The sequence below is a fragment of the Typopeltis vanoorti genome, chromosome 10 (assembly GCF_054136105.1).
Source record: "Typopeltis vanoorti isolate ZY-2024b chromosome 10, IOZ_Tvanoo_1.0, whole genome shotgun sequence".
Classification (NCBI taxonomy): Eukaryota; Metazoa; Arthropoda; class Arachnida; order Uropygi; family Thelyphonidae; genus Typopeltis; species Typopeltis vanoorti.
In genome coordinates, this window is record NC_143558.1 from 14,858,811 (window position 1) to 14,872,909 (window position 14,099).

A 14,099-nucleotide genomic window follows, 5' to 3' on the forward strand; every position below is an offset into this window, starting at 1 on the left:
GACCTACGACCAAACTTCTGGAGTGGTACTACTTTGCCTTCTTTTCACTCCTTAGGAACCTTACCCACTGCAAGACTTTCACTAAATAACCAGGTCAAAGGCATAGCTAACTGTTGATCACATTTCTTAAAAATATGTGATATGTCATCAATTCCCACAGCCCTATTAACATCTAACTCAATCAACATCTGATACACCACCTCTGATTCTTTCACTTCCAATTCTAATATTTGCTTCCCTTCTACATACTGCATGGCATCATTTACACCAGTATGATATACACTAATAAAGTGCTTATTCAATAATTTCACTATATCCTTTGCAAAGATCACTCTGCTGCCATGACTATCCACTAGTGTTAAGCTGTCAATAATTACAAGATGATTTAGAGAGATCAGCAAAATGATTTAATGAAATCTCAAAACAATATAATTATTATTATTATTTGTGATACCTCCAAGAAGTCCGAAGACTCATCGTGGGAGGGCACCTACTATACAACTGTCTCCACCACTACACCGAACCTCTACCAATCATCTCCATCAATGCCATCTACCGCCCACCACCACCACTAGTATTTTTTGTCTGTAAATTGTGTGTGTTCTGAAGGCCGGATTTGTCTGTATAAGGGATGAAAAACCCGAGTTTCTGGGAGAAAAAACCCTGCTACCTCCACATGAGATCGGCTAACTCACCTTCGATTGAAAAAGTCCACATAAAGATTCTTCCCATCACGACGAGAATCGAACTTAGACCTATTCCAATTGAAGGGCGCAGTGTACTGTCATTCTTCCAACTGCGCTACGGAGGCACTTATACAATAATAGATATAATATAATAGATATAATATATACAGTAAAATGAGTATTGCCACCCGTTTTCTCGGGTGGCAATACTCATTTTCGAATAGATTTCTGTGGAAATATGTGCATTTCTGTTCCCAGATGGTGATGCTTTCTACTGTAAGTTTCGTTTCTGCCATCACGGTGACTTGCACGCTCAGTAGTGATGAGCGATACCGTGATTTTTCAATCACAGTACGAATTGATTTTGCAGAATTTCTGCTACGTAATTTAGTGTGTGAAAGTTGCGGTGGTGGATTATCCATGTTAGTAACATGGAGAAAAAAGACAGAAAATGTATTTCGGTAGAAGAAAAGATGGCAATTCTGCGACGTGTAGATTGGCATGCCGGAACACGTGTGCATTTAGCAAAAGAGCTTGGACTCTCCGTGTCCACTTTGAACACGATAGTAGAAAACAGGTCAAGCATTGAACTCAATGCAAAGCAATCTGGCGCTAAGTCAAAAATCAACAATTAAAGATTTTTTAAAATAGATAAATGTAAGTAATTCTAAAATTCATTTATTTTCAGTTATTAAATTTTGTAATTGAGTATGTAGACTCACATACTAGCAGTAAGTCAGCTTTTAGCCTTTTTTTAAATGTTTTTTTTTTTACATTTCCCGCTATTTACACTTTTTTCCATCAGTCCCCTGAAAAGTGTAAAAAAGGGGTTTTACTGTATATATAATATATATATATAATATATATAATAGATAAATATCTAAGTTAATTACAAAATAATTTCAAAGAAGAAAACCTAGTAAGAAGTAAAACAGTGGGAGAGAATAAAATATTATTACAAGTAAATACTTTCAGATACCTAGTATGTGATTTATCATATGAAGATGAAAACTACAGACATTAACATATAAAATTTTGTTCAAGTAAATGACATTATGAATATATTTAAGCCATTTCTAGTACAAAAAACATATTAGAATCAGATTATATGATATCCTGTCTAAATCTACTTTGTTATATGGAAGTGACATATGAATCCATAAAAACGAAAATGAAAAACAAATTCAAACAGCAGAAATGAAATTTCTCAGAAAACAGCTGGATATACCACAGGGAACCATAAAAGAAATTAAAAAATTTTACAATTTCCAAATATAAAATCAATTAATTAGTACATAAGTAAATATACACAAAAATGAGTGGAACATCTAAATTGAATGGACAATAGCAGACTATCATAATTATTGTATAGGTATAAAATAAATGGAAAAAGAATTGGAAGACCAAAAAAGCAATGCCAAGAGGCCACTTGGCCTAAAATCCATGATAATAATAAGAAATTTTACTTAACCAAATAATGAAGATAAAAATTGAGTGTTTTTAACTGACCTTTGCTCATTGAAATAATTCAGAGCCATAATCCAATATTGTTTGAACTGTGGTAGTACTAACAATGACTGTGTAAAGATTTCCTTTTGGATGAATATGGAGTCTTCACATAAATCTAAAATGAAAATGATCAGAAAGATCTAAGATTATAACCATAAAATATAAAAAAATATTATTATTATATAACAATACTAACCATCCACTGCAATTATTATAAAATACTATAATTCAATGCATAAAAGAAATATCTCCAAAGAAACAAATGATAATTATTATTATTATTATTCTGGGCAACTCCAAGGAGTCGACAGACTCATCGAGGGAGGTCCTAACATCATGTCAAGAACAACTATTCGACATTCACACAGTATCTATCATACCTTGATTTGAATTCATTCACGGTCATAGCACCCACCACAGACTCTGGCAGCTTATTCCACTCATTCACCACTCTCCAAGTAAAAAACCTAGCTCTAACACCCTTGTTAACCACATTCTTGACCAGCTTCCATGCATGGCCCCTAGTCCTCCCACCACCAGTCCTATTTTCAAAAATATCTTCTGGATCAATCTTATAGTAACCCATCAGTAATTTGAATGTCTCAATCATATCACCCCTTTTCTGCCTATCAACCAATTTTTGCAACCCACAAATCTTCAACCTATTCTCATAAGGTTCATTCCACAGACATGCTATCATCTTGGTCACTCGTCTCTGGATCCTCTCCACTTCCTCCCCACCACGAAGAAACTCTGGTGCCCATAACTGGGAACAGTAGTCCAGATGGAGTCTTATCAAGGCTCGATACAGAGGAACAACAACTTGTTTGTCTCTGCATGTTAAAGTATTTTTCAGAAGCCAAGTGATTTGATGAGCTGATTTAGTCACTTTTGCAATGTGCCCCCTAAACTTCAATTCCCTATCCACCAACACTCCCAAATCCCTGGCCTCATCAATCTCCTGGAGTACAGTTCCACCAATGCGATATACTGCTGCTATTCTTTTCACCCCAAAGTGCATAACCTTACACTTTGCCACATTAAATTGACATCCATTTTTCCTAGCCCAGTCCTCCAAAATATCCAAATCATCATGTAAAATTTTGACATCCTGTGCACTCACAATTGCTCTATCCAACTTTGCATCATCAGCAAACAAGTGAATACTTCCTCTCAGATCCTTTCCTATATCATTGATGAACAAATTGAAAAGTAGTGGTCCAAGAACAGAGCCCTGTGGCACAACACTAGTCACAAGCCATCTTTTAAACTCAACTCCTGAATAAACCACTCTCTGGTATCTCTCCATCAAACACCCTCCTATCCATCTCACCAACCCTGTATCCATCCCAATCTGCTCCAGTTTAATGATTAGGGTTCCATGTGGTATCCTGTCAAAGGCCTTGGCAAGGTCCAGTAGAATCATTGTAAACCCATTACCCTTATCCAGTTCAGCCGTCACTGTTATAAAACGTGTGCATATAATCTAAAATAATCCAATTAACATATTGAGTTTTCTGCTTATATTATTTTCTTTCACTTTAATTAAAATAAGAGTTAATCATGTTAACAACATGCTGTGGGTTTGAATTCTAGTACAGTATGGAAGTTTGTGAAAGTCCTTAAGTAGAAGATAGTTATATTCATTGTCATGTAAGAACCAGGTTACTGGGTTATCTATCCCTTAGATTCACAAGAACATAAATGTGAAATATACTCGTAGATGACATTTTATGGATAGGGACATTAATGGTAATATGCACAATACAGAATATATGGCAACTTATAAAGCACACCATCCCTATTGAAGAGAATACTGATGAGACCTTCTAGGGAGCAGATGATCATGTTAATTAGTAAGAATTCACTTCTTATTCTTTTTTTTTTGTTGTTGTTGTTTTTTGTTTTAATGTCAATCCTGCCAACAAAAGGTGATAAATTTTATTATATTTTATTTTCCTAACTTGGTACTGAAAACAGTGCTACATGCTATGTTCCTACATGTGGGACCAGAAGAGGCCTAAGCCCCAAAAATATCATGTACTACCCAACTCCAGACCTGGGGATTCAAGAAGTCATTCTCTGGTATGCAAAGATACTCGCTTTGTTTGCTTGCATGCTGCCAGCGTGCCATGCAAGGCACACAAAGAGAGTATCTTGAAATCACTTCCACAGAGTCCAAAGCTTAGTAAGTCCTTTGCTAACACCATACATCTCCTTCATTCAGCAAAGGCAATCCTAATTTGTATCCTTCCATCTAGTACCCATCCAGAGGTATGTTGATAATTATTCTTACCACATTAAGTCCTAGAAACAGAAGTGTAGAGAAAAGTTCTGTAATCTGAATAGACATAATCTATTGCCAGCCTGGTTGACAGAGTGCTTAGCGTACCCGCTCTCCAGTGAAAAGGCTGCGGGTTTGAATCCCATGAATGTTTGTGATTTTCTGTGAAAATGCTAGGTGGTAGTAGTGGGCAGTAGATGCCATTAGTGTAGTTGGTGGATTGAGTGGTGGAGACAGAGAGCTATTGAGTAGCCCCCCCCCCCCTGCGATGAGTCTTTGGACTCCATGGAGGTGTCATGTAACAATAATAATAATCAAGGTACTAACCATCACAATAAGTGAATCCCAAAACTTTGATGGTTTACAGTGGTGGAAAAGTGCTAACGGCACATCATGAAGAAGATGTAACCAAAAACAGGCTGTTGAACGATACATCGATCTGGGACAGTACTGAGAGAGAAAGACTTTACCTAGGGCTAACCTACAGTAGAGTCTAGGAAGAAGGAAATAATTCAGAATGAATAGCCTCTGGGAGGGCATATCATCATCATCAAATTCCTGACATGTACCCTCAAGGGGTGTACAGGATATGATAGAACTTCATGAAAAATTTACATCATTACTAACTTCCTATCTACAATTTTCCTCCAAATCAGTCAGTTACTTGTCAAGACTCCAATATTATCATTATCAGATCTTATATTTCTATCGTCTAAGGCACATTGTACCGTATCAATCCACCTATATCTTGGTCATCCAATGGGTCGTTTTCCTGCCAACCTGGCAGAGAACACTTGTTTTGCTAATCTTTCCTCGTCCATTCTGTTTAAGTGACCATACCACCTGAGATTAGCTCTGCTACCGCATTCCTGGATGCCGACAATGTAAAGTTCGTTCCTAATATCCTCGTTTTTAATATGATATTGCCATTGATGCCATCTGTTCATGCCTCTAATCTTTCTGAAGACTCTCATATCTGTGGTCTCTAGTCTTTGGTCAAGTGTTTTACTTCTGACCCAGCTCTCAGATCCATAAGTTAAAACTGGTTTGAATGCTGTCTTGTATACAGCTAATTTAGTGTTCCGACTAATTTCTCTCTTATTCCATATGAATTTATTCAATTGACTTCCTATCATACCAGCTTTGTTGATTCTGTTGTCCATTTTAATATTTAATTTACCATCTTCACTAATTTTCATTGTCTTTGTCTTTTTAATGCTGACCTTCATACCATATTTATTACAACAGGTATTCAATTTAGTCAGGGACTCTTGCAAACTTGTAGCAGATTTATTTAGAAGTATAACATCATCCGCATAAAGCAAAGAGCTGACATTAACATCTCCAATTCTGATATCATGTTTAATACCACTTTCCTTCATAATGTGATCCATATAGATAATGAATAACAGAGGGGATAATGTACATCTTTGTCTCACACCAGATTTAACATTAAACCATCTTCCTGTACTTCCTTCAATTCTAACTGCCGACTTACAACTCAAATACAGACTAAGCATTGCTTGATATAATGCCCCATTGACACCATATAACTATAGCGTATTGAATAGCTTCTCTCTTGGCACCTTGTCATACACCTTTAGCAGATAGACAAAACTTAAATACAGATCTTTGTTATATTCCCATGCTTTCTGCACTATTTGTCATAAAGTGAAGATCTGATCCTGACTGCCTCTATTTGGCCTGAATCCAACTTGTTCTTCACCAAGCTTTTCTTCCACAATTCTTCTCAATCGTTTCTCAAGTATGCTTGCATAGATCTTGCCAGGAACACTCAGTAGGGAAATACCCCTGCAATTCTCACATTGTTTTATTTCCCTTTTTATATATGGGTACTATTAGAGCTCTACTCCAATCATCGGGAATTCGTAACTCTGTCCAGGCTTTCTGAACTATGCAGTGAAGCCACTGTAAGACTGTTATACCACCATATTTCAGCATTTCTGGTCAAATATCATCTACTCCTGCTGCCTTTCCAAATTTCAAGCTTTTGATGGCTTTTCCTACTTCAAGTATGGTATGTATTCCTGACCGTATGCCTGTTGAGTGTTTTTCACCACTGTGCTATCACTGCTTGTTTCATTTAGCAATTTTTCGAAATAATTACTCCATACTTCAAGGATATCTTTTTCTCCTGTTTTCATGTAACCTTTATCATCTCTAACTCCTTTTACAGCACTCTTTCCGCCATTACTAAGCTTCTTCAACAACCTCCAGAATATCTTACCACCTTCTTCATATTTATTTTCTATGTTCTTGCCAAAGTCCTCCCATGACTTTTGTTTAGCTAGTTTTACACAGAGTTTAGCTTTCTTACATTTGTCTCTGTATTCTCTAAGAGTAACAGGTGACTTATTTGCCAGGAACTTTTGATATGCTTTCTTCTTTTTCTTCACTGCTTCTTTAACTTCCTGTGTCCACCATGGAGTTCTGATTTTTCTATCCTTGCAGACAACCTCACCAACCTCACCTTGAACAAAACCTCATCAGGGTTTTCTTCAAGGCTTGCCACTGAAGGCTTTTTTTCTCAGAATTTTCGTCACGAGTCTTCGTATGGGTCTCATGCAGTTTTCATGAGTGACAGGTTAGGAGTTTTTTCCGTCCGACACAATAAGGAAACAAAGTGTGCGGGATTTCGGTTCCATGATCCTATTGTAAGAAATGAGGGACGCTGTTTAGTTAAAAAAGAAAGAAGATAATGTCAGTGTGTTTCATCGTCCAATGATCGTAACGAGAGAAAGAAAATTCTATAAACAGACAAATCGGCCGTTCAGAACACACGCAATTTACAGACAAAAAAATACTAGTTGTGGTAGTTGTGGAGGTTGGCGGGAAACGGCGTTGATGGAGATGATTCGTAGTAGAGGTTCGATGTAGTGGTTGAGACAGTTGTAGGTGTCCTCCCGTGATGAGTCTTCAGACTCCTTGGAAGTTTGACGAAAATTAATAATAATAATAATAATAATAAAGACGTCAGTGCCCACGTGGTGAATTTTACAGCCATAGAATAGATGATCCTATGTATGTCCTTGATTGAAGAATTTAAGGCAAAGATTGTGAAAGTCCATCTTAGTGCCAAAAGAACTTAGGAGTGATAAGTTATAGAAGAGTTCATCCTAGGAAGGTAAAATATCAGAAAAAGGTGTGTAGAAGACCCAAGTCAAAAGGTACTGCAAAATCTCGTGTTAATTCAAATCGTATTTAACTGTAGTCATCGTTCAATTAGTGAACAGTTGAAAGGATTAATGAGATTTATACTAGGACTTTAGTACATGTCAAACTAGAATAAAAATGAGCTTGTTACTATTATTTAATACATATTCATGTGTGCCTAGAGATTTATGCATGTACATTGTATTTTACTTAAGAGAGTTTTAAGGGTCAAAAGTGTGTATTAGCTCAGCGAAAGGAAAATTTTAATCCATATTGTCTTAGTGAGAGAATTAGAGTAACTGATTATATATGTCCTGGAAAATACAGATTTATAGCGTGATCAGACCAGTAAAGGGTAAGACAAAGGATCAACTAGTTCTAGGATTATACATGTTTGTATGTATAGAATCTGTTATGGCGATTTGATCACAATTCTCATGTAGGATCTTAACCTAATACTTGTGTTTAGCTAGTAAAAATTTGTATTGTATATTTTTAATTCTAGTAGAAAGGCTTATACATTGGTCATACATAACTGGTAATTAGCTTACGGAATTAACAACGCATATAAAGTATATTAATTAAAGGCAACTTTAATGAATAACTTCTATATTTCAGCAACGTCACGTTGCCATCTTCAGGAACATAAAGATATGGTATGTGCACGCAGGCACTAACAAAAGCAAATGAGGAAGAAAGCAGGAAACTAATTTTGTTCCTAAAGCCCTAATGGTGCTCTCTGGCAGGCTAATTTGGTTGTCTTGGCCATTGGGCTGAAGTTCTCATAATGTAAGTCTCCCAAATTTGGGGTAGTTTCATGCACCCAAATTTGTTGAGGTTTGGAACGTTTTTTAGAGCTGCTGATGATTCCTTGAATAATCTTTAGTACTTAAACTTGATGCGGTGTATTATTTTAGTTTTCTTCCAATGAATTCTATGGTGAGTATCTAAGGCATGGTCTACCAGCCCAGAGCAGCTGTACTGGTGAAACTGGATGTAGTCTTTGTGTTCTGAAATCCTGATATTTGCTGTCCTGCCTGTTTGGCCAAAGTAGGACAATTTGCAGCTGCAAGGAACCTGGTATACACCAGGTAGGTCTAGGGGAAGTGGTTGGTCTTTGGTAGAGTGGATAAGGGATGCCAACTTTTTATATGGTCTGTAACAAGAAGTAAGGTCATATTTTTTGAGGATATTGGTTATTTTTTCTGAGGTGCCCTGAATGTAGGGGATGGTGATAAATTTATTGAATTGAGTTTTATTTGATAAAGAATGAATTGTACCATGTTTAAGAGTTCGATAAACTTTTGTTCATTGAAAATACAGTTGTCTGAGATTGCCGCTCAATGTACCACTTGTAACAACGTACGAACCTAATCACACAGGGGGGGGGATTTTTGTTAAGTCACGAGATAAGGGTCATGATTGCATAATAGTTTCACACTCAGACATATTTTGGTAATTGCTCCTTGTTTTTGAATTTTATATCTTAAACTAAATGTCCTGAAAGGTGTAGTATAAAATAAATATTTAGGGACAGTAAGGGGAGAAGAAGCTTGAATATTTGTATTTGGGTGATATCTCGTATATAGATAAGATTTGGATAAAGACAAATAGAGTTTCACATGTAAGGATAGTTGAAAGCCTAATAATTGTAAATTGGGACACAACATAAATAGCACAGCCAACAGGACGTAGTTTAGCTAATTAAATCTTAGTTACAAGCTATTCACAGCAAGTTGGTTTTGGGTGCAGGTCAGACAACTGAGAGGCAAAGGTTTAATTAAGTGTTGTTGAAAATTTTAACGAGTAAATCACTGTAAACTGGATGCAAGTATGACTGATCCTCCTAGTAGTTTAGGTATGGATAACAGCGAATTTTTTCATTATATTAACCCACAGCAGGTGTTCCCACAATTTTCGGGTGAGGAGACTGATGACGTCATTAGTTTTTTTTGTTACATAGAAGAGCTTAGAAAGGTTGGAGGATGGACCGACTTTCAGTTGTTAGTCTTGCTCTGTAGTAAGCTGATTGGAAAAGCCAAAGCTTTCCTAGATCTCTCTCTCCTATGCTGAGGGAAGCCCTAGATTATCAGCAATTTAAACAAATATTGATCTCGGAATTTAATAGGAAAAAGGGGAGCCGCAAAGTATTAAGGGAATTGTATGGTTGCGTGCAAGAGAGGGGGGGGGGGGAAATGTATCTGATTTTCGAAACAGAATATTGCATATATCACAATCCATGAGACTCTCATCCCCAGAAGAGGAGGCCCACATGAAATGGTTAGCCTTCCAACAATTCAGAATTGGATTATGTGACCGACTAAGAGAGGTGATATTCAAGAAAGGGGCCCAGGACCAGGATGCGTGCTTTAATCTGGCAAGAAAGAGGGAAAGAATTTTAGAGGAAATGGCACAAGCCTCCTCTCTGAGGAAACAATTACAAGAGGGGTTGGAGATGCATACCCCCCCCCCAAAAAAAAGTTTTGAGCACCCGATTAGTTTCAAGGAGAATTCCAATCCCTCAAAATCAGTTATGCAACATCAAAGCATGATAAAAGGGGAGACGGAGGTAATGAGGTTACAGCAATGTAATGCTGAAGAAGCAGGTCTTATTTCAGAAGCAGTTCAATTAGAAGACTTGAGTTTTTCTGTGTCAGGTGAGAATGAGAAGGGTCTAACTGAAATCACCGGTGTTTTAACCGAGGGAGATAATCCAACAAAAGGGAAGGAGGTGAAAATGCAGGCTGTTTTGGTAGCAAAAGTGGAAGGAAGATTAACCCTGCCTTTGGTAGAAGGTGTGATTGAAGGGGTACCATGTGACCTCTTGCTTGACACCGGGGCCCACATATCGGTGATCCCAATAAAATTCGTTGAAGCATTTCAGGATATAGCCCTTGATAGCTTCACTGAACTAAGCAGCCCCATTAAGATCATGGGAATTGCGAGAGTTGAACTCTCCTCAACTTTGAGAGTGACGGTGAGGATCTCCATACCTTGTTTCCCTGTCAGTGTTACGCACGAGATGCTGGTCTTACCCAAAACTGCTGACACTAGCAATCAAGTCATATAAAGAGTAGTGACTTTTTAGAAAAAAATAAATTTATGTGTGACTTTGCTAGTGGAACACTATCTCTATGTGGAAAAAGGTACAGGAGCCACAGTTCAGGACATGAAATAGTGAGGGGAAAGGCGAGGTCATGGAAATCGAATTGAAGGATGGGGGGGGGGGAATCCAACATGTGGAGAAAAAGGCTAACCCAGAATGCCCTTAAGCATCTAAGATCAGAGCAGGAAAGGGTTCACATAATGGAGTTCTTTAACTCTGTATTCCACAATTATCCAAGGGTATTCACGGAGGAAATCAGCATGCTTTCTTGTACCAATAAGGTCCAACATACTGTCAAGATCACTTCCGATATACCCATATATGTGAAACAATACCAGGCCCCATTCAAGCATATGGACAAACTCAAGAAGTTGCTTCTGGAATATGAGAAAGCTGGAATTATTAAGAAATCTCATTCCAGATGGAACAGTCCATTTATCTTAGCAGAGAAACCTAATGGTGGATTGAGATTTGTACTGGACCTGAGAGAAATCAATAAAGTTACAAAAGCCATAGATTTTCCTGTGTGCAAGATTGAGGACCTGTTGATTGGCCTGGAGGGGAGCTAAGTACTTCTCCAAACTAGATCTGAACTCTGGCTACCTCCAGATTCCTTTGAGGGAGAAGGATAGAAAATACTTTGACTTCACCACGAGATGGCAAAAGTATCACCTATGTCGACTTCCTCAGGGGGCCAGGAACTCAGCCATAAGTTTTCAGAGTATGATGAACTCTGTGTTATCTGACATGTTGGGAAAAGGGGGTTATCTGCTTCCAGGACGATCTTCTGGTTTACTCATCCTGCATCTGGGAGCACAAGAGATTACTAATGGGAGTCATGGAAAGACTTCACAGGGCTCAGCTATCCCTGAAATGCTCCAAATGCCAATTTTTTTCTCAGGGAGGTTGAATATCTGGGCCATATTGTCAACAAACATGGAATAACACCCACAAAAGAAAATGTGACTGCCATACTAAAGGCAAAAACTCCCACCACTATAAGGCAGGTTAGGCGGTATCTGGGAATGATCAACTTCTACAGGAAGTTCATTCCCGAATGCTCCAAATTAATGGAGCCTATAGTCAGGCTCACAAAGAAGGGAAAGAGATTCGAGTGGGGACAGGAACAACAGATTGTGCCCCAACTTCTAAATCTAGCTTTAACTAAGTTGCCTGTCCTATCTTACCCCAAGCTGGGTTAAGTTTTTTACCTCTCAGCTGATGCATCCAACGACACAAATCCTCTGTTGTGGAGCAGGAAGAAGCAGGGGGGGGGGTTTAAGCCAATTGCTTTTATCAGCAGGAAGCTTTCCTCCTCTGAGCTAAATTACTCTGTAATTGAAAAGGAGGCGCTTGCTATTATTTATGCTCTGAGGAAGTTTAGGTACATGCTGTTGGGACAACAGCTTGTTTTACATTCTGAGCACAAACCTCTAAGGATAAAAATCAGAGAATCATTAGATGGGCACTAGAAATGCAGGAAATTAACTTGAAATAATATACATCCCAGGTTCAGCAAACAACACGGTCGTAGACTATCTGTCCAGATCTCTGGATGTTACACGTGATAATGATACCAGCCATAATGAGGAAATAATCTCCTCTATATTCAAAAAAGGGGAGTTAGGCAAGAAGGGGATCCCCCCCCCCCCTTGAACATCAAGTCTGGGAGGTCTCACATAATTGAGGAGCAAAGGAGGGATCCAGTGTGGGGTTAGGTTTATGAGAGAGTTTTGAGAGGAGAAAGGTCCCCTGATAAGTATTCTTTCCATCAAACCTTGTACATTGATCCGGATGGGCTCTTATTGTCCAAACAAAGCAATACAGGGAGATGGAAGGACAAAATCATAGTTCCAGAGGTCATGATTCCATGACTCTGACTTGGCGGGTCACCAAGGGGTGTATAGAACCTGGAATAGAGTGCGTGATCGTTATATATGGAAAGGAATGAAGGGAGATGTAGAGTCATATGTAACCTCTTGTCATCTATGTCAAGAAAAGTCCAGCATTGTGGGTAAGGCCCTCTTCCAATCCTTCCCAAGCCCCACACGTCCTTTTCAGGATGTAGCCATGGATATTGTGGGCCCATTGCCTATCACCAAGAAAGGAAATAGATACATACTAGTAGTGGTCATAGACATGTTTTCATGATATCCAAAGGCTGCAGCAATTAAGGACCAATCTGCCTGAACAGTGGCATGCAAATTTTTTAAGTTAGTTGTTTCTAGATATGAGACACCACAGACACTTCTCTCTGACCAAGGTTCCAACTTCACAGCTGAAGTCATGTTGCAGCTGTTTGTTGAATATAAAAAAACTGTTCACCACACCTTATCATCCTCAAGGAAATGGAATGTGTGAGAGATTAAACAGGACCTTAAAACTTACTTTGTCAAAATTATCTGATAACTAGATCTCGAATTGGGATACTTTCTTACCTCGCATTATTCACGTGCAGAACCGCTCTCTATACTGCCATCAGAGAAGCTCCTGCCGTTATCCTCTATGGATTTGAGCCAACCTTCCCTAGTGATTTCAGGAACTCCTACGTAAATTCAGGGTTTCCAGATATCGACGACTATCTCAATAGTCTGATAAGCGATAACAAAATTGCATATGAGATGGTAATCCAGTGAAGCTTGCTCATAACGGGCAAGGAATTATGCCAATTAAATGAGAAAATACAAGGACCTGAATCCGATCTAGTCTTGATAGAACAAAACTCTGTTAATAAGAAAGGGGGGAAGTCGGTCGGACCATATGAGATTCAAGAAAAGTTATCTCTGATGACATTTAAAATAAGGGGGAGATCTAAACAAGGAAAATCCTGGGTGGTCCACTCTAATAGGTTGAAATTATACAAGACAAGATCTAATAGGTTGGTATGTCAAGGAGATTCGATGGAGAATGTGTGCGGAGGGAGAAGAGCTACAGAGGGGGACAACAATCCTCATCAAGGAGGAAACCCTAATATAAATGCCCCCACTGCAAGTAAGAAGAATAATGTTAGATGTCAAGGAGAGCAGGAGAATCTAGTCTCAGGCAGACAGTTCTCCAGGTACACCCCGTTTGGAGAGTGCATTGGGGCAGGTATACCAAATGAATGAATGTCAACCAGGGTGGGGGAAAGGAACTATGAGAACCAGAATCAAGACAGGACAGAACCAGAACAAGACAGGTATAACCTTAGGCCTCGACAAAATGGTAGGGTAGACCACAGGAAAGGAGTTTACCCCCTTAAAGATGCATGCTTACGATAAATGGACGTCTGACAAAAAGATCTCAACAAGGGGAAATAAAAGGGGGGTTATGAGAAGGAAACCAAAAGGAGGGAGATACA

At 38.5% G+C, this 14,099-nt stretch overlaps 1 protein-coding gene across 5 annotated transcripts in view; it reads right to left on the bottom strand.

The window, feature by feature from the left end:
* The window catches only part of LOC150102183 (endoplasmic reticulum membrane-associated RNA degradation protein-like), a 197,377-nt gene that overhangs the window by 97,721 nt on the left and 85,557 nt on the right, over positions 1 to 14,099 (bottom strand). For all 5 annotated transcript variants that reach the window (XM_090399424.1, XM_090399425.1, XM_090399422.1 and 2 more), the window contains exon 8: positions 2,196 to 2,310. In XM_090399424.1, coding sequence (XP_090255550.1) covers positions 2,196 to 2,310 — 115 coding nt within the window. The remainder of the gene's footprint in view (positions 1 to 2,195; positions 2,311 to 14,099) is intronic.